This window comes from Diadema antillarum, unplaced genomic scaffold (assembly GCF_040938485.1).
Source record: "Diadema antillarum isolate AM-2024a unplaced genomic scaffold, OU_Dant_1.0 seq00000731_RagTag, whole genome shotgun sequence".
Taxonomy (NCBI): domain Eukaryota; kingdom Metazoa; phylum Echinodermata; class Echinoidea; order Diadematoida; family Diadematidae; genus Diadema; species Diadema antillarum.
The window spans coordinates 524,975-552,450 of record NW_027271632.1 but is presented as its reverse complement, the minus strand read 5'-3'; the positions used below and the strand labels follow the sequence as shown (position 1 = coordinate 552,450).

At 38.6% G+C, this 27,476-nt stretch overlaps 1 protein-coding gene across 1 annotated transcript in view; it reads left to right on the top strand.

Annotated features, from left to right (window-relative positions):
- The first annotated feature begins 7,002 nt into the window (after positions 1-7,002).
- The window catches only part of LOC139738221 (uncharacterized), a 41,194-nt gene continuing 20,720 nt past the window's right edge, over positions 7,003-27,476 (top strand). The window contains exons 1-4 of the mRNA XM_071648877.1: positions 7,003-7,186; positions 21,411-21,536; positions 24,667-24,788; positions 27,143-27,277. Of these exons, the coding sequence (XP_071504978.1) occupies positions 7,003-7,186; positions 21,411-21,536; positions 24,667-24,788; positions 27,143-27,277 (567 nt within the window). The remainder of the gene's footprint in view (positions 7,187-21,410; positions 21,537-24,666; positions 24,789-27,142; positions 27,278-27,476) is intronic.

Genomic DNA, 27,476 nt, shown 5'->3' with positions numbered 1-27,476 from the left:
TTGGTGTATACACGTACATGTACATTGCCAGATGGTGATCATTTGCCAATCATGTGGTCTTACATTGGCAAGATGTGCTGTGGACCAATTCTTGGTATCACCAATACCTAGGTGCTGTGCGCAGAGCAGCGTTTTAGATGCATTATGGGATAGCTCAGGGGACAAACTTGCCCTAGTTTTGGCTGCATATGCACTCAGGTCACATTCTGTCTTTATCCAGGGGTATTTTTTGTTGAAGATTTCTTCGCTTTCCATCATGTGACCAGCATTTTGAAGCCTTGCAGTTGTGAACCATGACTCTAGTGACTGCATATCAGTAAAATTTAGAAACTTTCAACTCTTTTAAAGCTGAATTATAGCAAAGAAAAAAGGAGTAACAACGTAAAAGCAGAAAAATAACTCCATTGAATCGTATGGGAACTGGGATGCGCGCGAGACAACCGGAAGCAACCATGGCATCGAGGAATCCCACAGTGCATCTGTGAAAGGGCTCTTCCGCGTGTGCAGAAGTTTTCTGCGCATTGGCGATACCGAGAATTCGGAGACTAGTGTGATAGAGGAGGCATACCAGACAACATAGCGACATTTTTACTTTCATGGTGTCTTACATGTATGTCCAACAGTGACCTGGTGCTTCACTGCATAAGGAGTGTTGATTGAAAAGAAGCATAAAACATTAAAAGTAACCTGGCTCTCAGCCTCATGTGATCAGACATTGTAGGTTGATATGTAAGTTTTAAATATTCGACTTGTGAAGTAACTGTTGATGCAATACAGCACAGGTGAGCCTTAATTTCAAACACGATCAGATACCGACTGTGGTCACAGCATTCGGTTTTGGTTTGTGGTGACATACTATCTCATCACGTGAGTCATACATGTCAAGTGGGTGACCTCATGCAATAAGATATTTACCCTCTGCATTTCCTCTTTCTCTTCTGATCTCTAACATATTAATTTATCCTCATTTTAGCCGGTCATTGCATCGCCATAGAAATGCACGTTGATCGCAATATGCCATATTCTTGTAGCGAAGAACATGCCAATGTACAAAGTGGGTTGCAATCCAAATATATGTGCACAAGTTTTGGAAAGTGTATCCCAAAATGGGAATGTATGTATAGCTGTGGCAGCGTCCACCAGACAGAGATCAGAATGATGACGATAACTTGTTTTGTAAGTACAAAAAAGAGGATAGATGTACATTGTACTGCACCTCTACATACACATCAAGTCTTATCATGTCTTAGGCATGACACTCATGCCTCAGGGGTTTGTATCATGCATACAGGCCTGTTACGCTTTTCTTCACACTTTACAAATAAACCCCAAAACACTCACACATACACCAATGCACACACACACACTCACAAACATGTATATTTTTTGTCAGAATAAACTTAAGTACTGGTATAGCATTTTGTGTATGCACCAGATCACACAATATACAGGTTAAATATGCGAAAAGCTCCTTACCATTGGGGTGGGGGGGGGGGGGGGTAACATAGCTTTTGTTTTTAAGAAGCATAGCTGTACATGTTCCAGTTTAATATAGGGGAAAAACTATTAGTAGGTACAAAGCATAATCCTTTCCCATCACCCCCTCTCCCCTAATAATAACTACCCACTCCTCTTCCTCCTTTCCATGCCTACACCATTCATGATAGCAAGGTACTGGGCAAACTCTCCACAGAGAATAGCCTTCCTGAGTGGCTTGGCAGGACAAGCCACATGGGTGAAGGCAGTTAAGGCAGAGGTGGGCCCCCACAACCCTAACTACAAGTACTTCCTGTCGGATATGATATGGACGGATGAGACAGATTGAGAGAAAGTGGAGTGAGTGCTGTCCCAGACAAGAGTCATTAGTGGTCAGGCCACCTTTGCCTAGCACACAGAAATGAATGACCAAGCCTGCAGGTTGTCACAAAAGTCCTAGTAAGCTGTTCCTTAATGTTTGTTTGTTGCAGTCAGGGACAAACTATTACATAGTGCATTGACAAAATGTCATTACAGTTTTTGATGCAACCTAGGATCAGGCTTTGATGGTTTGCACATTACAGCTTTAGTTGCTCCTAGTCAGCAAAGATGCCAAGTATTATGACATGCATAACATGAAGAATACACAGCAATTTGAATCGAACATTACAAATTCATGCTGGATAACACCTGGCATTATACAGCATGTCTTGGTAATGACCAATGCGATAACTTGTATAGCATTCTCAGGATTAAGGAATTGTTGAACTTAATCTGAGACTTTGGAGATTCATGCTGATTGATGCATAAATTCATATTATATGGGTCATTTAAAAACATTAATGAATGAGTATGAGAGCCTGTTTGTCGATCTGCAGATTCGTAATGTTGTAAAACAAATGGGCTCCCTTTATGTTTAGACAAGCAAATACTTTTTTTAGATAAAAAATATGGATATAGAAGAGGCATAAGAAACTTTTTTTCCCCTTTTTCTTCTTTTTTTTTTCTTAAATAATCTGACTGACCCAAATGGGCTAGTTGTAAAAAGCATGCATGGTGTACTGGCCTATTGTAAAGGCAAAGAGTCATGCTTTGCATAATTGAAGAACCTTAAATGGGCTGCAAAAATTTAACAATATGTAGTTGTAGGCATCAACAGTCTCATTGTAGATGATGTAAAAATTAATGCATTGGGGTAAGCATGTTCAGTGTGATACGCTACACACTGAAGTCAAGATTTCTGCACTTCCTCTACAATGGTAGATTTTTTTTAGTTTCATGTACCTCTTTAGCAGTTAATTTTCTAGTCTATTGCATGTTGCTGGGTATACAGCAGCATTTTATATTTTGTGTGCATTCTGCTTGATTTCTGATGCTATGTCCCAGGCAGATGATTTATGTAGAGCCTTTGCATAGGCTTAAAAGAATCGAATTTTGACCCTCATGATAGCTATCAGAGAAAACCTTGGCTGCAGTTTATTGGTATTGAGATGACTTACAATTCTACAGAGAAAAAACATAACAACTCTACAGTAGGCGTTTTCACATCAGCCCTATAAAAATCCAAGCTCGAGATATTTTTCGCGATAGCAGATAAGCGCGCTATTTCATTTCCTATTCACATCAGCCCGAAGAGAATTAGCCCGAAATTTTTTCGAGCTAATTCGACAGCTGAGCATGTGCAAACAGTGTCGGGTATACCAGTAGAGCGCGTGCTTTAGCGGGTCACACACGCTAGGCATGATGGGATGCATCGCGCTAATTTCATGAGGCGATTTCACATAATCAAACAGCACGCTAGTTCGCAAATCATCCCGCTATGTCGGAAATTTCCCGAGTTGGACTCAAGAAATGTTCTCGATCAGAGCGATAAAATTAGCGCGCTAATTTGTATTCACATCATCAAATAGAGCACTATTTCATGATCGGGTTAATTTCCCAAGTCAGAAAATAGCGCGCTATTTCGAAACATCAGGCTGATGTGAAAACGCCTTATGACAACTCTACAGAGGGGTTCATAACATGTAATGCCATGAGACCTGATTATGTAACATTTCATGTAGTTATGTAATGTCTTGTTTGAAATATTTCTCCTTTGCATATTTGCTTCTTTATCTTATGAATATGCATGAGCCAGTTTGTGAGTTAGCCCTGTATATTATGATTTTTATGCCTCCGCCACGAAGTGGTGCCGGAGGCATTATGTTTTCGGGTTGTCCGTCCGTCCGTCCGTCCGTCCTTCCGTCCGTCCGTCCGTCCGTCCGTAATGAATTTTGTGGACAAGGTAACTATCAAAACCTGTTGAGGTATCCTATTATGAAACTTGACATGTATGTGTATTGGGGGGTGAAGTTGTGCCTATCAACTTTTGGGTGCACATGCTCAAGGTCAAAGGTCAAGAGGTCAAGGTCAAATGCATAAAATTTCACTATTTCCACCATATCTATTGAATGCCTGAAGATATTTTCTTGAAACTTAGTGTATACATGTATTACCCAATTAAGATTCTCTGGTGAAAGTTTGGGTCATGAGGTCAAAGGTCGAAGGTCAAAAGGTCAGGGTCAAATACATAAAATTTCACTATTTCCACCATATCTATTGAATGCCTGAAGATATTTTCTTGAAACTTAGTATATACATGTATTACCCAATTAAGATTCTCTAGTGAAAGTTTGGGTCATGAGGTCAAAGGTCGAAGGTCAAAAGGTCAGGGTCAAATACATAAAATTTCACTATTTCCACCATATTTATTGAATGCCTGAAGATATTTTCTTGAAACTTAGTGTATACATGTATTACCCAATTAAGATTCTCTGGTGAAAGTTTGGGTGATGAGGTCAAAGGTCAAAGGTCAAAAGGTCAAGTAAAAATATTAAAACTTCTTTTTTTTTCTCCGTACCTTGGAAAATTTTTCAAGGTATCTTCATGGAACATAGTATATACATGTACTGACTGGAAGTGATTATCTAGAGAATGTAGAGTTCATGGGGTCAAAGGTCAGGGGGTCAAAGGTCAAGTGCAACACTTCAAAATTTTACTATTTCCCTCATATTTGTGCAATGCCAGCAGGGTTATTTTTTTTTTACACTTGGTGTATGCATGTGTAACCTAATAGAAATTCTCTGGAAAGTTTTTTTCTTCTTCTTTTTTTGCCTCAAAGGTCAAAAGGTCAAAGATCAAGTGAAAGTGCTGAACTAACTTTTTCCTCCATATCTCGGAAGTGGCTCAAGTTATCTTGAAACTTAGTACATATTATGCATGTTCTACCTGAAAGTGATTATCTTATGAATTTTAGGGTCAAGGGCCAGATGAAAATGGTAACAATTTATTATTCAATTCAGAAATTGCACTTTTTCTCCACACCTGTACCTTGAAAATTACTCAATGCCTATATGTATGAATGGGTCAAAGTCAAGTTAAAGTCCTTAAATCCCTAGATACATGCTCTCCTATTCATCCAATTAAACCTAGGTCAAGGAAGGTGAACATTCAACACATTTGTGACAAACTTGTCATTTCAATATTTTGCCAATTTTGTGAAAATGTAATCACACATTGTCCACATGTACTATCTAGACCTATTGGGAAAATCATGCATTATGGCGGAGGCATACCAGTCGCCAAAGCGACATTTCTAGTTCATTTTGACATGATCATTACTTTGAGCTGATTAGATGAGCTTTTCATCTGCAGATTTCTGTATCTCTACATATCAGGCCTGAACAGGTTTTCAAGCAAAATCTGCAAGCAAGCAAGCAAGCAAGCAAGCAAGCAGACATGTGTGACTGATGATGAAAATAACCCATCAGGTGTGGCATGTGGCTTGAACAGGAGCCTGAACATTTCCTCGTCTTGTCATCCTTGTTGAGAGTGATGCCAAGAAATGAAAAGACTAATAAATGTGCAATGTTCAAGACAAACCTAGAATGATACTTCATTTTGTGAAGAAAGATTTTTGACCCTCATGATAGCTATCAGAGAAAACCATGGCTGCAGTATATTGGTTTTGAGATGACTTAACAATTCTACAGAGAAGGAACATAACAACTCTACATTAGGCGTTTTCACATCAGCCCGATAAAAATCCAAGCTCGAGATATTTTTCGCGATAGCAGAAACACAATAAGAAAGTACAATAATTTCATGCATGTGATTTCCTATGTGAAAAAGATGGAAAATAAATGTTTCACAAACTTGAACTTGAACTTGATTGATTCAGGTCTTTATCATACTGTTGGGCACGACATTTTAAGTCATTGACACTTTTTTTGAAGTCCTTTTTAGGGGACCATTGGGAACAGTAGGATGGAAGCTGCTTAAAGGCAATAAATGATATTTATATTATGCTGCAGATATTACTCATAACCTAGAAAGTACATTAATATAACTAGAGAAGCACTCTGAGAGCGCAGACCTCCACCAAGCATGCAGCTCATTTCCACCACTGATCTTGTTCTTCCATAGAGATATCAGTGATTTCCACCCATACGTACTTTTAGCATTGTGTGCTGAAAGTCGCCCGATTTCCCAATATAGAAGCCATTGTTACGTCATAAACCCTCAGCTGCACACGGCACCCTCGCCCTACAGAAACTAGAGCACGAACTTTAGTGCGTGCATGCAAAGCTCAAATACGCACAGCCTGAACTCCCAAGTTCATTGACCCTACCTGCCAAAACATAAAAAATCCTGCATAAATTTCCCCAAAATTCTCGGATCATTACCAAAAGTTAATCGTTTGTTACTTGTGTCATTCTCAACCTTTCCTGCAAGTTTCATCCCAATCCGTTAGCTACTTTTTGAGTTATTTTTGCACACGGACAAACTAACTAACGAACGAACGAACACACAAACCAACGGTAACGAAAACATAACCTCCTCCCTTGGCGGAGGTAATGAATGAAAGTGGGTTTTGTTTTGCTTTGTTTTCTCTGATGGCAACTGAAAGATGTGCTTTTCATTCAGAGGAATGCAACTGGAATTCAAATGATGAAGCAGACTTCTTTGTAACTTGACATCAGCATTATGCAAATTATGTTGGTGTATGTATGTACTTGTGTCTATGTTTTTATCAGGGATGTTTTACACGAAGTATACACTAAGTTGAAACGCACAATGCAAAGAATGGCAAAGTATACTTCAGCAGTTAATTCCCTTCCAAATAACGGCCCCATTACTATGGTCGTCACCTTCTAGTTTCGAAGCCCTCAATGCTGCGACGATAGAGATATATATGTGTGTGTGTGTGTGTGTGTGTGGGGGGGGGGGTTATAGACTGTTTTTTTTTTCTTTGGGGGTACTTTATACACCCCCACAGCTTCTGATGGCATTGCCTCTCATTCTTTTGTTCTGAGACAATGGTATTTTCAAAACATAAACATTTCCACCTCTCATTAGCCACAGTAATTAATTTATCTCTGAGCAATTTCACCCATAATTGACTGTGCGGTCGACTGTCCCAACGTTCACCGCTTCTGACATTGTTTCCCCCTTTCCCCAATAAACACCCCCTCTGCATTTTCCTTAATGGCAAAGAAACCTTACTTCAGCGTGTATGGTCCGGGAAGCATCCCATTAGCACATCCTTCCACCGGCTCCCTGGAGGGCATCCTTAATTTGCAACATCTTGTGAGCTGGGAGGACCTTGGCTTGGCACTGGCCAATGAGGAAGCAGGGGAGGAGACTGGACCCAAGATGCCCCCAATCAGAGGTAAATTGAAGAACTTCAAGAATTGATGCTGCCCTGTCCGTTTGCCCTCCTCTAGAGATTTCAACTGGTTCCCCATTAAATTACCCCCCTTCCCCCCTGCTGCCAGTAAGGGGGAAAGATCCTTTCTTCTATGCTTTGTTCCTGCATGATTAAATCACACTTTTGGTTATAAAACATAACAATAACTATGGAAATGCTTCTGTAATTTGCCTTATAGAATTGCTTCTGCATATTTGACAAACGGATACATTGTAACTCAAGTTATCTAACAAGCTTGCCTCGGCGATGTACAGACTTCAAAGTTAATGAGATTTGGCATGAAGGAGTGGATCCTGGCTCACTGGCCATATAATCCCATTGATATTGCATCCTGTTACGAGAGGGGAAAGAGACGATTTGCCACGCAACATCGTCTAAGACTCTCTTGTCTGGGTATCGGGCTAGTGGTCTGCGGACAATATGTCCTTGATGATTTCATTAATAGGTAGTAGTGGAGAACTAAGCCATTACTAGCATGCTGACTGACACACACAAGCTTGCAACAAGCACAGAAATACCAACCCATGTTTAAAAATAGACCCGTTGAACATAGGTATGAAAAGTGCTATCTCTATTGTACAAATGTTGTCAAGGAAGACTTGCGAAGTTCTATAGTCCAAAGACATGCTGGAGCCTATGCCTGTTGATGCACAATCACTTGTGTCAAGAGAATGCTTGTACATAATACCCATGTCATGTGCAGCATAGAAATCCCCTAATTTTTTATGTTTAGTCAGAAATCTGGTAGCGGTGCTGTCAAGTTATTATGATACCTACATTACAACAAAGTTTTTTTATCTGCATTGTAGGTCCATGCCAGAGCCATAGTTTTGGGTTGTGTGTGTGTCTGTTCATCTTACTGTCCACCTTAATTCTGGTTATGGTGGCTTATGGAAAGCATGTTATGTGGTCCATGCATGCTTCAAATGGTATAGATGAGGTGGTGAGACTTTAGGCAGAATCACGAAAGGTCAAAGGTCACCGAACTTGAACTATCAAATATCAATGTCCCATGGTATTTTGATTTAGTAAAAGGAATAAAAAGTGATAAACAATTACTTGGGTGAGATGATAAAGGTAAGGTGAAAGGTAATTGAACTTTTGCCCCCCCCCCCCCCCCCAAAAAAAGAAAAAAAAGAAAAAAAAGTGAAATCAAGTAGAAGAGGCCCTTCCATCTCCCTGGTCAAATCCATTTTTTTTTTCTTTTACAGCAACTCAAGAAATAGGATATTTCATCACACCTAGAGCTTCATTGATCAGACAATGATTAGAATTTTATATGTTCTATCAAAATGTGTATTATTATTCAACTGTCCAAGTTCAAAAGCATGTGTAAATATTTGCAGATTTGAAGCTAGCAGACCTTACAACACGGAAGAGATCTGTCCAATCCTTCCGTGTGATAAGTTTTCTACTGAAAGTAAACCAGGAAGTCACTAGTTTAGTGGCATTGACTTATTAAAAATATTCAAAGTTCATGTGGAGCACATTGCACATCTGTACTGACATAAACCATAAACAGTAAAGTATCAAACAGTGTGAGCATGGGAGTGCTCTACCTGACAAGTTGCACTTGTTGCACAAAAACATCAAGAACTACAATCACAACCTGACCGTAAACCCCATGAGGAAAGGGAAAATGGAAGATATCAGAGAGTGGTGCAAGCACCCAGCGGAAAGTTACCAGTGAAAATGCCCCCCATACCCAGCTGGTCTACATAAAACGAACAGGATAGGCCTGCCCAAGCAGAGAGAGGCAGCAGGAAAGCGGCACAGAAGTACAGGAAAACTAAAGTCAATTTTATTACCCCTTCAAGAGAGGGGAGTAGGGGGAGGGGCTCTACCCTCAAGGAGAAGAATCCTGACCGAGGTTATCCCTGGGTGCTCATAGATTCTTCCGCTAACAGCTCATGACTCATGGTTCAGCATCCAGTAGCAAATACGAAGTTAAGTTGGCGGTGCAGTAGCTTCTCCCACCAAGGTATCATATGGAATCATATTTCCCCCAGAAGAAATTGGCAAGAACATTGAATACTAGTATATTCCAGCATTTTTAACTTATTCATTTATACAAATTATTGGCACTTTATTGATAGGTTTGATAATAATAGCATAGCATTAAAAGAATTGTGGTGGAAATTAACAATCAGAAACAGGATTCAATTTTCTTTTTTTCTTGTAACAGCCACAAGTGGATGTACTGCAAATTATGTATGAAATGTTTTTGTGAAATATGACTTTTATCAAGAAGTTAGTGTCAAAGCCCACAACTTTGCGGTTGCGACCTCACCTGAGCTGCTGTGTGATTTCATGTGGTTGCGGCTATTAGGAAGACAGTTAAAGACTGACCTGTCAAGATCATGGAAACAAGTGATCTGTTGAAACAGTCTTGCTGGTAGGATGTGAAAGTTTTCTTTCAGCATCAAAATTTTGTATAGCATGTGAGCTCTATGAAAATGTGTATTATGATGCATTGAGGAGTCAAAAGTTGCAAAATGTCCTCCTAGGTTTTACAGCCCCATGGCCCCTATTTTATTAGTGTTTGTTTAGTTCATAAATACAGGTCGGTTTACACCAATAAAATTGTTTACTTAAAAAAAATGGCTTTGCAGAGAACATCAATTTAATGCCCATCAACTTAGAATAACATGCTACTTTGCCATTGGACTACAGTGATAAAGAAATGTACAAAATACCTTTAAACAAAAGAAAGAAAATGACTTCCCTTTTGACCTCATCAAATTAAAATGATATTTTTTGTCTAAATTGTAGTCTGTTGCTTTGATGTCTGTCTAGCTTAGCTGGAGGTCAGACAATCAAATCTTAAAAGGAAGGGATGCATTGTAATTTAAGAATATTGTAGCTGTTTATGAATATCAAATAACCTCATATGAAACGTTATGCAATGAGCTTATCCTTCTATTCTATAATTATCTCTAAATACTTTCAGTAAAATGGAATTATTTTAATTTTGAAGCATGCAAATGTAACCCCCAAATATGCTCTGAAAGCAGTTAACCTTCATCATGAATGCATGCAGTTTGAATGTGAGTTTGGGAGATCATTGACAGAAGGGCAGTTTCTTCTCTTTTATGTAGTTGTTTTATCAGAAGTCAAGTCTAGATTTTTTTTTTGTGATGAAAATGAAACCTATAGTCTCTCTCTTTTCCTCTTTTCCAACTATCATGTCATCCAAACAAGCAAACATCACTGAATTGGCTCAGAAAAAAAAAAGAAATAGCACAAAGTGCCCACTTTTGCAGTATTTCAGTTCTTTGCAGTGATTATCCAACACAGAATTACAAAAGTCTCATTAAACAGGGCACAAAATTTGTCAAACAGATGTATGTCTTCATAAGATTGCGACTTTGTGTCACAATAAATATGCAAATCACATATGCAACTTTAGGTGATGTTGTCATTGCCCCCAATCTCTCATTGACCTGCAAACAAGATTAGATTAAATTACATCTTTTTTAAACGAACATATGCCGTTCACTTCAACTTTTTTATCTGTGGTGTTGTGAGAATTTAGTGTGACAACTGTCAGGAAAGATTGCAGTTGCTAATTTGATCGATGGAAACAAGGTTTTGATGATATTTTTGTGCACAATCCAAATGAACATAGATCATCACTGCACTTGAAGGAGATTCCTAGATTCCTAGATTTTGAATTAGAATTAGAATGAGAACTGCACCAGTAAATACTGCTTGCTTCCAAAACTTAAAAACATTAATGTTGAAGTTTGTGCTCACTGAAATTACTTTAGTGACATTTCAGATGTTACCAGATGTTTGCTACAAGAGCAGACACTTCTGATCCTTACCTTCACTTTTCTATAGCCTGGCAATAGGGATAATTAGGCATCATGAATCTGTCATTAATTGCACCAGACCTTTCAATCCCATATTTCAAGGAATTTCTGTTGATTATTGAAGCTCATGTTTCTCATAGTGAGAGAAATGCAAAGTCAGCCAAGAATTTGTCGATAAACAAGAGAACTTCTCATGTGTCCCTCTGAAAGAGCTAAAAATAACACGCAGTGGACAAAATGGCAATTTATAGACTTCTGCACCAGTGTGTATTAAGCACCACCTTTAGAAGTGCATGTCTTTAAGTGCATATATTTTATCTAAAGTTGAATAAAGCCACCAGTATCCTACCAAGTACAGTTTTCATTGAAGGAAGCACAAATATTTTGAAAACTGGAGAAACTAGAACTTTGGCATACATAAAGTAGAGTACCTGTATTGTGTATGCCACTTTTTTCTTTTTGTGTGTGTGTGTGAGTGTACAGCTGTATGTCACAACTTCAGACTTGTAAGGCAAATTTGTGAGTGGCTGAAGTCAGGACTGAAATCACTATGACAGAATGAGAAAGAAGTATTTGGAAATGAGTTATACATTGCGTTTGTATTACGAGAGGCAATATTTTTGCTAGTCGTCAATTTTGCAAATATTACTTGACTCTTGAAATTTGTAAATTAGCCCTGTTTACAGTAACTTACACTTCACAGTTTAACTACCTGTTGAATACCTGGCTTTATCGTATGCCAGTAAGAATCAGATAGATGTCTCAGATTTGAGTTCCCGACCCTGCCCATTCGAAATTCCAAAATTGTTACTCAGTGGGTATTGTCTATTTTTAATGGACTACACCTACTCAAGTCTACATAATTTGTTTACCATCTGCCCTATTCCACATTTTCTTTTCTTTTTAAAGGTGATTTCATAATTGTACGTAAGGTAAGAATATAACAGAGATGCTTTTAAACATAATGTGGATATTCTGAGAATAGACAATGTTTCCATTGGCTGTCGTAAGAGTTATTTCATGTAGTTACAGGGACTGTAACTGTCTCTGTAGATCTCAATTAGGAGATATGTACAAAATCACTGGAGTTAGTTTGATGCCGCTGTTGCTGTGATAGATCTCATGGAAAAAAGATAAACTGATAATTTAGATTACCTAAGATTACTTCACATTAATGGTCATAGGACAATAAACTTTCCAACTACAGAGCTGCCAACTCTGTCACAAGCAGCATGAGACTCACACAATTCACCCATTTCTAACTGTCTCACTTTCTCACTGTGAGAAACAAATTTTCACACTGAATCCCCAAAATAGTAAGTTTAAAAAAAAAAAGGTCTCTAAAATCCCTGATATTCTGAACATTCGGTATGCCCAAGCCCAATGTTTCAAAATTTTCCTGCAGGCACAAAGCTTAACCAATGAATATCATTCCCGTGCAAAGACAAGCTATTGGATTAATCTGTATGTATAACTACATGTACGTGTATATGGTGTGTAGTATGGCGGGTTTTGCAGAGTTTGTGCTCGATCATGTACTGCATACGCCAAATATTTTGTGAGGTTTTTATTTCAGCAAATTTTGTGAGTCAGGTGCTATTTAGGAATTTATAGACGTGCGAAAATATTTGCTCTTATCCCGACGTGAATGTGATGTGCACGCACACATTTCTCCATGTAGTACTGTACTCCATGATAGTGAATTTAAGCAATCACAAAATTGTCAAGAAGTCCCGATTTCCAATTTCCGAAAATTTAGACTTACTAAATATTTATGGCGTATACAGTCCTGCACTATACTATACAAGATCTCCGTGTACCAAACTCACATATCCCTCACAGTGTCTCACTCCAAACTCTCACTCAAGGTTGGCAGCCCTGCAGAGAATACGTGCATACTAGTAAGGAGGATGTAATTATACAGAGAAAAAAAAGGAATTAAATGAGGAAGCGATGTTTTTTCTTCATGTAGCAGCAGACATAAAGGTCAATTTGTATGTCAAATGTCAGTGAACTGCAGCTGCAAAATCAGTTTTATCATATATTTAGACCTTTAGCAAAATGTGACATTCAGTGAGTATGTAAATAGATGGGGGGCTTTGGTATGAGTGAAAGAAGATCATCGTAATGAAGTTATGAGGATTACAGATGAAAATTAAGTTCCAACATCTACAGTATAAAGTATGCTGTTTTTAAATGTTCCTGAATAGATCAAAGAGTGTTCAATTATTGTGTGATTTGGAAATAAGCATGTGGATATGTCTTTATGTGTGATGACATTAAATGAATGGAGAAAGAATATCTGGCTGGTTGTTTAATCTTTGGAAGGACAAAGTCAATGAACTTGGTCAGAAAATGGGACTTAGTGATAAATTATGCTTGTTACTGTCTTAAGATACATCCTACACATTGCTTATTAGTGAAGGTGAGCTTATGGCAACATTTCGCCTATGATATGTGATAACACTGTTGCATTCCAGACTACCAATACTAGCTGTCTGACTGCATTAAAGTACTTAATTCGCGAAGTGCTTGTAAATGTTGTTCAAAGTGGAGAAGAGGGTTCTTTGATAGGCACATAGGCCTATACATGCTATAAAACGGATATTGACCTCTCGTGTTAGTAGGTCATGCAGGCGTCTGCTTGTTCCTCCACAAGCCCAGGAGAGTGCAGTGATCAGATATATAGGATGGGCCTCCCACATGGCTTTGATGAATGGCGCTGTCTGATATTCAATCTACCGCCTTGGAGAAGATCCGCCCAGGGCTACAACTTGCCAAGAGACGACACTGAGAAGTCCCAAAGACAACTTGTGGTCACTCCTGTTTAGTTTCTATATTGTTTCAGTAACAAAACTCAGATGAAGATGGTGGCACTACTGTTTTCCTGCGTCTGGCCAAATGCTGCCCTGTGACATTTGTTATTAATGATACCCGATCAGGACTTTGCTTAGTTGATGTCAAATCTTATGAGTAATATTTACTTGGGAGGTCATTTACACATTTCTAAGAGTCTGATATGTATGGGGGTCAAGATTGGCAGAAGCTAATAATCTCCCTAGAGGAGGAAAAGCTTTGATTACAGCTGAAATCTGTAGTTTTGTGTTAAATATGTTCAAGTGCATTGCAATGTCTGTATTGATGGAGGAGAGGTACATGTCCATTGTTTGTTAATTCATGAATATGTTGTCATGTGGCTACGTAGTCATGACAGTTTGAGTTACCAGTGCAGGGAAGAGAAAGATACCATCAGCATCATCCATGAATATGTCCGTTTTTCAATTTTGTCTTGCCAAGTATATTTTGCCTTCAGTAACAACAGTTGATTTAGAATTCATCTTCTTGGATGAAATAATCCCTGTCTCTTTTCTTTCCAGGTATTATATTTTGTTTGTTTTTGTTTTAAAATCAAACTAACAACTGACAGTAGCTAAGCTAACTTAGAACGAAGCTGCCAAATAGACTCCACAGAGCACTCAATATTACACAGGGCTTTTGTACAAAACTTAAAATTCATTTGAAAGAACTTGTTTGAACCTACAACATTCTTGTCCTGACTTCATGATGACAATAGAGCACCAAAAATTCAGACAAGTATTTGGTGCTTAGCAATCTGTCAAAAGAAAATGGATCTGCTTCTGGAAAAGTCATTCAAGCCAGAGAGTTGTGAGTATATATGCCAGGATGATGAACACTTTCCAACATTCACAAGAAGACCAGACTAGTGCATTTTCTAACCAAATTTCCATTGATCAGGATATTTTAGTGAATTCACTTCCTGCTGGTTTGTTTCAGACGGATGTCTTTGTTTATCCTGGGGCCAGTGTATGGGCTAGTGAAGCTTTTTATAGATCTGGTGAACCTTCCTTTCTTCCTCCCCCATTGTTTTGGTTTCAGTGGATGCTGAAGGTTGAATGTCTAGGTTAATCACCCTTTTCCCTCTATTTTTTATTTGTTTGATATTATGCATTATGATATCTTATGTAAACTTGACATGATAAACAAATACATTGTGGCGTATCGGGTATCAGGAAAGGAAAATGAGAGTGATCCTTCATTTACAATTATCAACAACACAGGATTGTGCATAGTATATGGATTAAAAGAGTAATGAGAGACTATTTTTAAGTCAGGTTAGGTATGAAGACAATTGACAGAACTATTCCATTTAAAGTAAGCCTGATGAAAGTGGAAGTAACATCATTTTATCAGGGTTTTTTTATTGTTTGTCAGGAGACTTGCTTTTAAAGTCCAACTATGTGCTACAATGTTTGAGATTATTGATTTTTTTTGTAGGGTTTTAGTAGTTTAAGTGCAGATGCAAATATCAGAATAGAATGAATATTCATTTGTTTCATAATGAATAAAGGTCTTGCATTTAGTGGTTGTTGTTTTTTTTACTATAATATGTACATTAAGCATTTTATTCTTTCCTTCTTTCTCCATTTGGTACTAGACCTCCAACAAGCTTCATTACCGAAGGCTTGGATAACCTTTGAAGTAATGGTGAAAATGAATCTTCATATGATGTTTATATTCCACACACATAAATACAAAGCAATGCAAAAGTTATTGCAACATGGGCATGTCCTAATCGAAGTTATAGCTATTTGCTCCTGGTTTTAAAGTTTTTAAGTATTTCAGTCTGAGCGCCTACCTACCAGGTTATTTGATGGACAACTAAAGAGAGTCACTTTTAGTTTAAAATGTGACATCACTTTCACATTACTCCTCACATGTTTTGTGTATGAAATATCACTAATATCACATATAAACCATTGCTCAAAAGACCTTTTCCACATTACCATGGTCAAGATATTATCACCTAAAATGTTAACTGATTACACATTCCAGAGCAAAAGTATATTATTCATTCATCTAAATCTGTATTATCTGTATAATTATAGTTTTTTTTTTGTTTTTTGTTTTTTTGTTTTGTTTTTTGTTTTGTTTTTTTTTTTGGGGGGGGGGGCTGGCATCTTCTTTGAACACTTCAAACATTTAATTCTACACAAGGAATATCATTACATATTTCCAAAAGCGCTTTGTCAAGGGTACCCAAAGACATGTTGCATATTTCTTTATATTTACCCAGCCTTGTTGGATATATTGTCCAAAGTTGTGCTGATCAGTTATTCTGATCTCATAAGAATTAGTCATAACAAAACAGGCACTCATAATTTCAACTTCCATATTCTTATATTTGTGTTGGTTTTGTTGATGTATACGGTCTGCATCCAGTTTCACAATATGTTCATGCTGGATGGTGTGCATGACTCATTATATACCCGCCTTTGCCTATAATGTAAAGTCAGTCTTGAGGAATCCGGAAAGAGATATATGTTGCATGTTCCGTGTTGTAATCATACGTGTTTTCAGACTGTATGTCATCCATTTTGGTGAAAGTTAGAGGTAGCCATTTCTAAGCCACTGAACCCATGCAGCTGTCTCCTTTCTCCTTTCCGACAAAGTATATTATCACACAGTTAAAGATGTTTGTAGCTATCAAACGTATTGAACACAATACCTCTGTGCATCACTTTTGAGAATGTAAGATGATTTGGATATTGTAAATTCCTGAAAATAACAGTGATTAAACCACTGATGGGGCTACCCTCGGTAAAACAATTTTTAAAACAATTTACTTTCAAAGAAAGGAATGAGTGACATAAATTTGTTGAATTCAGTTAAATTCATGTATCATTACTGCTGCCTATTGTACTATCAAAGTTATCAATAGTATTCCGATTAAGTGGTCCCAAGAATGACATCATTCCAAGCCACTTTTATCTAGTATCTGTTTTTAGCTCACCTAAGCCGAAGGCTCAAGCGAGCTATAGCGATCGCTCTTCGCCCGGCGTCCGTCGTCCGTTGTGCGTCGTGTGTCGTGCGTCGTGCATAAACTTTTTACATTTTCATCTTCTTCTTTAGAACCCCATGACCAATTTTCACCAATCTTGGCAGGTATCATCCCTAGGAGGACAGGATATAAATTTGTTCAAATGGGTACCATACCCCACCTGGGGGACCCCCAGAGGGGCCCAAACACCCCCCCCCCAAAAAAAAAAAATAAAAAAAATTAAGGAATCTTAAAAAATCTTCTTCTCGAGAACCAGAAGTGATAGAGCTATGTTAATACTATGAGTTGGTACATTGATGACTGTAGTTTCAAGTTTATTCGTGGCAGAATTAGGGATGCCCCCCTTGGGACCCATTGGAGAGGGGTAGGAGGGGTCCTTATGGGGCCCAAATTGTACAGTACATTTTCATCTTTTTTTTTTGAAAGTGCCATTATGAATTTTCATTAAACTTGGCAGGTAGCATCCCTAGGGGGATAAAATCTCATTTCCATCATATGGGCACCATGCCCCACCTGGGGGCCCCAGGGGGCCTAAATTGGGGCCTAAATTGTAAATTTTCATTTTTTTCTTGAAAACCCCACAATGAATTTTCACCAAACTTGGCAGGTAGCATTCCTAGGGGTATAGAATCTCAATCTCATCAAACGGGCACCATGCCCCACCTGAGGGCCCCCCAAAGGGGCTGAACCCACCCCCCCCCCCCCAGTAAGAAATCTTTAAAGATTTTCTCTAGAACCAGAAGTGATTTAGCTAACTTAATACAATGAGTCAGTATATTGATGACTGTTGCTTCAAGTTTGTTCATGGCAGAATTAGGGGTAACCCCCCCCCCCTTTTGGGACCCAAGGGAATGGGATGGGATGGCTCCAAATGGTGATATAAATTGTACATGTTCATAATCATTGAAAACCCTTGATGAATATTTGCTAAACTTGACAGGTAGCATGCCAGGGGGTTAAGATCTCAGTTTGTTCAACAGGGCACCATGCTCCCCTTGGGGGACCCGAGGGGGCCTAATTCCCCCCTCCCTAACATTAAGGAATATTTACAATTCTCCTCTAGAACCAGAAGTGATAAAGCAAAGTTACTTTGAGTTTGTACTTTGATGATTGTAGTTCCAAGTGGATCCAAATTCCCACCTAAATTTTCATCTTTTTGCTGAAAACAACATAATGGATTTTCACCAAAGTTGTCGAGTAGCATTCCTAGGGGGATATGATCTCAAAGTGTTTGAATGGGCACCATTCTTTCCGTGGGGTCCCAGGGGTCCAAACCTCCTAGATTAAGTAATATTCTTCTGTAGAATCAAAAGTGATAGGGCTTTAAGTCTTTTTTATTCCAAACTACATAGCCCAACATTCTATAAAGTACAGTGTACTTGGCAGGTATTTTTACCAGTGTGATGGTATATATGCAAATGGACACCATGCCCCCCCCAGCTCTCAAAGCTACCCCCCACAAGTTTCCAATGTTCTCAGGTAAGAGTCTGCTAGAATGCATGGAAGGTGAACTTGCGATACTCGGGTGAGCGCGAGACTCCCGGGTCTCTTGTTAGGTTACCTTATCATATTGCATCTAATTTTAACAAGTGCTTAAGAGTGGTCTTAACTCAGTTGGATCTCCACATTCCTTTCCCTTAAGAACCCATCTACAATCACCACTAGTTTAAATAAATTTGTCTCCTTGCTCGTATGAAAATCAATATCAAATAGTGAGAGTTGTGAAGTTTATAAGATATCACTTGTCATTGTCAGAACATCAATTAATATTTTTTCTGTAATTTGTCTGTTTTAAACTGCATTCTCAAACTCTAAACAAAAATGTCTTTAAATAGAAAGTGATAGGAGAAGAGTAAGAGACATTGAAGTGAGATATATGTTTTTGTTTCTCATTTTTGAGGCTGTATGCCTTCATTAAGAAAATAATGAAGGAGAGAGAAAGATGAAATTTTATTTTAATTTTCACATATTTGAAGGCTGTATATCTTCAATAAGAGAATGAGGAAGGAAAGAGGCAATAATAGGAGAGGGTGAGGAAATAGACATTTTAGACCCTTAAAGTCTTACATGGTCTCACACTTTGATTTCAACTTTCAAATGAAACAGCATTCTCCAACTCTAATGGATGTCACTCTGATCATAAAGTAGAAGCAAAACAGAGATCGAGACAAGAAAAAAATATGTGATATCGTAACAGCTGTTTAAAGTCCTGTGCTCTCTGAATTTGATATCAGATGTTGAATATACAGTATCTTTCAACACCAAAGGATGTGCCTTTAATTGCAAGGGAAAAGGGGGGGGGGGGAGAGGAAAGATATGGGATTTCTCAACAGACAATCAAAAACATTTTCAGATGCAGCTGATTTAGCATGGGGCAAGCAGCGAAGGAGTTGTGACAGAAAACAGGGACCAGCCCAGATGATCATGGTGTTGCAACGTATCAATGGTATTCAGCACTAATGTAGCCCGATTGATCTTGGGCAAAAAAACAAGATGTAAGAGAGGTGAGGGATGAATCAACACCCCCACGCTGATCAGTGCCAGACGCATTTACATGGAGGAAAAAGTTAAAAGTCATGGTCATCGTATGTAGCCTACGCTAGCAACAAGTGACAAGCAAGGAATTAACAACAACGACCACAAAATGTTGTTCCAGACTTGGAGAAGAGTCTGGCACATTCTGTTCTTTCCTGGTCTAGAGACGTCATCAACTGCGTTAGTACCTCCATTAGCCAGAATCCGATTACGCATTTGACTGTGTTTCTCTCCGTGTGTATTTGTGAAATGAAAAACAAAAAACAACAACAATGCAGACACTAGGAGGAAGGTTTAAATTTAGGTCTTCATGAGCGCTTTATCTGTCTGGCGCATCAATGACTTGAACGTCGTCATTTTTTTTACAGAGATTGAAAACAATGCAACCACTTCATGAATATATTTACATGACACACTGTAAGTGTTTATTGAATAAATATTTCTGTTTTCTCAAGTCTGAAACGTCAAACTGTCCTTCCGTTCATGATGTAGTCCCATGATGGATGGATACTCAAGAGAGAATATCCACAGAAGGTGGGAAGGTTCAATGAATGGGAAGCAACTCGTGACTGATTTCCTCCAGTAGAATGCAGAGCAACCTTCTTGTGTGTGTATCATTGAAGAGGCAGAAGGACTTCCGTCACTCAGAAGACTTTACACAAAGACAAATGCCCTTTTGCTTCTCAAAATGATGGTGAGGGAAGTCTTCCTCTCCAGCCTAGTGTAAGAAAGAGGGGAAAATGCAAAGGGAGACAGAGTGAGAAGGCTCTCCGATGGAAGGCCATGACCTTTGAATGCTGGCCTTTTCCTGGAGGTGAATGACAGCTGGGATATGCCAGCCTGTGGTCCCGTCTGGACACCAGACTTTGCCTGGCTCTTCAGCCCCTATTAAACCTGATAGAGGGTGACCTATCTATAAATTCATATTGTCTCTTACATTAAGGGCTGGACAGTTTCTTGTCCAGTTGTCAAGACGTGACACTATTGGCACTTTTCCTCTTTTCCATTTTCTATTTTTTCCCTTTTCCTAGCAATCTCCTGTTTCCTCTTTGTAATCACTCTTGCTCTTGTAACCTTTGCCTGTCTTCCTCTTGTCTCTACTATTCCTCTCACTCTGTCTCCATCCCTAACCCTCTGTTTCAGCATCATTACTTCCCCTCATTGCATTGGTATTTTCATCTTTCATGGTGTTTGCTCTTTGTATATCCTCTTTTCTCTTGCTCCTTTGAATCCTTCCTATGGCCTCCATAAATCTATGTTTTTATATACTAGCAGTTGTTTTATTTGCCGGTGCAGTCTCTCAGATTTTCATCAACAACATACCAACAGACTAACAATCATGAAGCCAAATGTACAAATGTAGTCAAGATCTGGGCCCTGTTGCATAAAACCCTTACCGCTGGACTTACCGCTCCTTTCTAGCGGTAAGTCTTCAAATTAGCGGTAAATTTTAGAATCCTTGATGCTGATTGGCTGTGATGCCTAATTTTGACGGTAGTTACCATTGAAATTCAACGGTAAGTTTTATGCAACGGGCCCCAGTAGTGTAAGGTATTTAGAGCTTTTAGAAGCTTTTCATTTGAACAGGTCTGATTCCACATTGTACTTGTATGCATGGCATTGTGTGGGTCAGACATGTTATAATAAAGCTTGCATCATTATAGTCATGTTCTACCCCCCCCCCCCCCACAAGCTTTTATCTGTCAAATTGTACGCAACAGCTTCTATTGAGGATTATAATTTGAAGAAATGACACAACATTTATCAAAAAGTATTCATTTGTCAAGGATTATGTGTATTAGTCAGCAGGTTGTACACCCTTTCAATAGAATTATAAAAACACACCATTTTGTATGTGTGCACAATTTCATTATACTTGCTGTGTGACTGACAGCTAGTTATTGTTCCACTTCATGGTGATTTCACGGTTTACATCATTCAAACCAATGCATTTCCTTGCTACTCTGACCATCAGATGCCATTCCTGATGCAAGACTTACCTTGAGTTCACAAACTACAAGTCTACCTCCCCTCATTGTCATCATGGTGTTCCTTAAGGAGAACTCCAAAGGTGGCACTACCTCAGTACAGCAGAAGAAAGGTAAATATTTTGGCACTTTCTACGAGCCTTTACCTGAGATTAGCAGTGCATTAAAATGACCTATTTCTAACAATGCTTACAACATTGAACAGGTATTCAGAAATATATGTATGACCACTTGGATGGAAGCAAGTCATCTCCAATACCGTATGTCCCAAAAAAATTTCAACGGTCACTTCCGCAGTAACAACTTTAAGAATAGTGAATCAATCCAAATACCATTTCATGGTATGACACTATAACTTATTACCCACATCTTACAGAAAACCCCATCTGATTTGCTTCTGTGGTTAAAGAGAAATGAGGATTTTTGTAGAGCATGTCAGGAATCCCTTCCCTCCAAGTGTTGTCCATTGTGTTCACACATTATGCAGTTCCAAGAGCATCCAAGTGCTAAACTTGGAAGAATCAGACCCCTGACGTGCTTTATAACTAGCCGCATTTTCTCTGTGACCACTTAACCAAATTAAATAGGGTTTTCTGCAAAATATAGGTGAGATGTTATACTTCTAGACTCTGAAATAGCATTCTGACAGTTTTATCATATTGGAAGTTATCAATGTGAAAATCCGATTGTAATTTTTTTTGGGGGGACGTACTGTATTTTCTCTTGGGCATCTGTGGAAGTAGCTGTTTAAATTGTATTGACAGTGGAGTAGAATGTCAAATCTTCCAACTCGTGCAATTCATTACCAATGCATGCATGACCACTGGCTGTAGCTGACTGTCCCTGTGATGGCAAAACTTCAGACATTTTTTTTTTTAAATTATTTCTTTTGCTGTATGTCACTAGTGGCATGCAAAGCAGGTTGATAAGATTTTGTGAGAAGGGCGCCAAAAAAGCTCAACTTGTCTGGAATATTGTGCTGTAGACTTTGATGGGGGACGGGGTTTGTTATATTCACATCCGTTCCCAGTACAAGCCTGATCAAACTTTTGTTATGCTGTCAAGGAGCATTGAGGGGCCTGGGTCACAGATTCTTTCATGTCTGTGAGATTGTATATCATTGGAGGAAGTAGGGAATTATCTCTCTGTAATTAGCTTCTAGTTGCTTTAGATATCATAAATGCTGGCACAAAAAAAAAAAAAAAAATCTATATTGCCACTTATCACTGAGTAAGCCTGTGCATACATGTACAGTGTGGTATACAATTTCATCAGCTTCTATCCTGTTATGTTTAAGGTGTTCCTGCAGAGTTTAGTAACAAACGTTTAAAATTCAGCCGTGTCAAACTTGTATCGCAGAGTTTACTATGCTTAATGCCAAATTTCTGAGATTACCAATAGCCACGAGAAAAATCCCAAAGAGAATGCAAAAGAACAAAACAAAACAAAACAAAACAATGAATAGCAGAATTTGCCTACACATTTGCAGTGTATATTGTACAGGAACATGTTATACCCACATTTTTATCATTTTTTTTTTTGCCACATTTTTTTTTTTCCCTTTACACTTAATTGTCAACACTTACATCTTGAAGTGACCAGCTTGCCTTTTTTTTTTGGCCAACATACATTAAAAATTGTCTCCTTTCATGCAACGATTGAACAACAAACTTTCCCACGCATCTTTTTTGAGGGCAATGCTCCTTTTTTCATAGGTTGTGACTACTTTCTCATGAAAGCTCAATGAAATTGTGTATTTTGTCACCAGATACCACTAATTAGCTTTAGTTTAGTTTCTATGTATCTTGAACAAACCAATGAATGCCATGCATCACAATCAGTGTCACATTTCCATGTCTATAAAAAGTTCAGATGAAATTTCAATGAAAGAAAACTGTACTTGGATTAGATGTGGAAAGTAAATTTACCAGATGTGTTTGTGATTGTAAAGATGACGAAAATGTAGTTTTTGGAACTTGCCTATGTTTTGGCATATACATTTGTTTGGAAAATATACAAATTGAAAATTTTGACTTTTGGGCAAAAAATGGGCAACCATTTGATACCTAGAATAAATGATGAGATATAATGCAAATACCCCACTTTAGTAAAAGCTTTACAGTGTGGCTGTCATGTCACTCTTTGGCATATACACCTCTGGTGTTTAGTATGGGTACTACACGAGTGTATGTATTATTGCAGCTTTATTGATCAATTACTGGTGTGATAATAGACATCATTTTATCTAAAGTTCCTGGTATACAGTGGATGTTTGCCCCTATCAGAAATCCAAGCAGAATTTTTCCCGCAGACAGATGTTTTGAATGAACAATGGTTCTTGACATTTCAAGACTAACTAGTAAATGAAGACTTTGCTTATGAAACAGTTTCTTCATTTCCCGTGTAATTGCCAAGATTTTCATTCAAACCACTTTTTGGACAGATTGTAACAAGCATTTTGATATGAAATAGGCTTGTTTATATGATTCCTGGTTAGCACATTTAGATTTCTTCAAAAAGCTCATAATGTTTATAATTCAGTCTCATTTCTTTGCAATATGTTTGAGCTTAAGACCAAGTATCACTGACTATCTCACAATTTCTTTTCCCCATGTATCTGACATGATATCCACACAGTGTTGATTTCCTATGATTTCCCAGCATCGTCGGTTATTGTTGTTCTAATACCTCAAGGGTATAGACTAGTAGCACCAAGCATATTTCATTTCTCACTTGTTTGCAAACCAGACATGCCCCTTCTCTAATGTCATCACTTTTTGACAATATATTGCTCATCATCATTGTGCAGTGGGTTGCCCTCTCCTTTTTCTCTGTTTGCTATTGTCTCATATCAGTAGAATGATTTGTGTCTCTTGCCATTTTCTGGTGATCCCCCTGCCGCCTATTAACAGGAAGTCTCTACTACCTCTCTTTCTCTCTCAGTCTATATATAAATATCCGTCAGTCATTTTCTCACTGATGTCCTTCCCATTATGATTAAAACCAAAAAAGAGTGAGAGAATAAACAAGGAAAAAACAGATCGTGATAGAGGAATACATTTGTATTTTGTTTCTTATTTCTGACACACTCTTCACTTCTTGATAATTTTGTTTTTCCTCCATATTTATATATATATTTATATATAAAAATATATAATCTTTTTCTCCCTCTCTCCCCTTCTTTCTCACCCTCCCTCTCCCTCTTTCTCTCTCTCTCCGGCTGGGTTTCCGCCTCCTCCCTAGATCTGTTGCGTCGGGTGCGGCAGGAGTTTCCTCACATCTGGGCCCAGCAGTTTGGCAGGATCAGGGGGATTGTTGGTGACACGCTAGCCAGCCTGCTAGGGAACCCACCAGCCAGGAGATATGTTAGTTTCTGGGAAGAGCAAAAAACTCTTTGCTAAAAAGGAGGTGGGGGGGGGGGTGTGTATACCGTCACAAGCATTTTTGTTGTCGCTGTGGCTGGGCAATGATGGAGAAGAAGAGGAAACTTTCAATGCTCCTGCCATCGGGGCATGTAGGTCGTTTTAGAACTTGACTTCTCTGACAAGGCTACAGCGATAGAGATAAATTTACTTCGGGTTGATCTCTGTCTTACCTCAATTTGTCTACAGTGCAGCCTTGCCTGGACCCTCATTTTTGCAGTGCTCCCGGATACATTGGGCACAGGAAATCAACTGAGGCAAGGCAATTTTGCACTTAACAGCCTAGCAGATAGTGCTGGTGGTGTTGTTTTTTTTCTTTCTTTCCTAGATTTTTTTGAAGAGTGGTTTGAAATGAGGCTCATTGCATTGGCTGTGCTGTATGCCAAGGTTACTAGGGGTCCCAAGTTGCACTAGTCAGTTGCTCGACTGGGCTTCCTGCTTCCGATCTGACAATCACAACTTCCGATGCATCATTATAGATGGACCCGCGTAGCTGCAGCAGACCTCAGTAGGTTACCAGTGCAACCGAGCAGTAAACTTTTGCTCGCCCTCACTCACTCCTAACCGCCCCCCTCCCCCTCACATCAATCATCAGAAACAACGCTAGTGCATGCCTGTAAAGCTGTACTAATTGACAAACATGCCTAAGATTACACTTCCACAAACAGTGCTTTTTCATGACTTTGTCTTATATTTAGTCAAGAGAATTCTCAGAAATAGGAAATATGAAAGCAAGAGATTGACAGGTCATGAGATGAGTTCGTAGAAGAAATCAGCCAAGCTCTTTGATTTGATTTAATAGCAGCATTGACGTGAGAGAAACAGGACCATTAATCATGAACCTGCTTTTCAAGCCAGAACTTTGATGGAGCACAGTTTGATAGAGACCAGGGGGTGTGGGGAATGGGGTGGAGAGGGGTGCATAATCTGTGGCTTCCACAGTAGGCTTCTGGCTGAAACACAAGCAGAAGAGGAAACCCATATAATTTGTGGGTGAATCTCACACTGGCATTCACCTTCGTGGTTATGCAAGGTAACTGAAAATAAATGCAGAGCAGTCATAAAAACTAAACCTGGAATGGCCTCAAAACATACAGTGCTTTAGATGCAACCTTGCCGCAGTTCACGGGATACATTACTGTCACTTTTGGAAAAGTGTAAACATGAGCAGTGCCATGGTGTATCAGGAATCATCTCATATTTTATCTCTCAAAGATCTTTTACAGATCGTAGAAGGCTTTTCATTAAGATACCACACAAGATAAATGGAAACCCACTGTCTATCTGTCTGTAAGCAATAGAGCATGTAATCACCCACAATTTTATGTTGTAGTTTAAAAGGTTCTTTGTTTTTCATCATTAATAGTTCTAAACCTAAAACTCTCTTAAGGGATTGCTTTAGCATTTCTTAGCAAAGCTCATAAAGGAGAACATTTTATAGCTGCTGTTATTGTTCAAGTTCTACCCTCATTTAAAGAAGTTTTGTCTCAATGATACGTCTAAGGGGCAGACATGCAGAATCTATTTTCATGCAATTTTCTCTGAATGATGTCATGAATCAGGAAAGGGGAATAGATTAGCAGCTTCCATACAAAAATGATGTCATTATGATATTGAAGGGCTTGTGTGTACGGTTGCCATTTTTCAAAATCCTTCCCAACTTCGGGAGATGTCCAGAGAGATCACTTCATAAGAGAAATGGAATCAAATGTGACAAGCATTGTTTTAGGGCTATGTCTTATGGCTGCGTGATGATATTACTGGAACGGAGCCATCATGGATTTGATTTCTCTGATGTGTGATGCATTGACAGGAAATTAATCATTATTCCTAGCGTGTGTCTTTTTTTTTTTTTTTTAATGCATGCATATGTATGATCTGAAAATCCATTTCTATATGGCTTCTTCTGGTATATATGTATGATGATATTTAGTTTTTCCATTAAAAAAATCGAAATAACCACATTGAAGCCTGTGCATTGCATATTTTCAGGCACAACGGCATTTCAAAATATGCTTTTTGCACTGGTCTCTTTCTCTGAAAGAAAGCAATAGTCATAATTATGCTAATCATGTTAGTAGGCAAGGAATTTGCCTAGAAAAATCTGTCCATATCCATTTGTGTCATTGTGTGAAATTGTCATACCATGTGTTGTTTTTTAATGGTCAGTCCTTTCGTGGTATGATTGGTAGTAAATTGTAGATATCTTCAATCAGCATAATTTGAGAATAGATTAAAGAAATAAAATAGGAAGTCAATGAGGGTGTATTCTTTCTCTCTTTTATCAGTAATTTTTTCTTGTTTTTATTATTTTTGATCAGAGGAAGATGGTTATGGAGAAGGCCATTTCTCTGAGTTCATCAGCTCTGTGCAACATCATCACACACTCCACCAATGACAGCTTACGACAACACTGTCTGCAACACATGCAGGTAAATCTGAGACACAGTTTTAGTCGTGGGAAGTGTGGACTGCCTTCTCAACACCATGCTCATCAACATCAGTGTATTTAATGCCTGCCTAGTTCCCTTGTTCCTTTGCTTTACTAATGCATGGTGTGGAAGTGTGACTTGTAAACCGTAGTGAAAGACTTCAGAGCAAGAAGTGTTCAATGGTTTTGTGAGCTCGAGA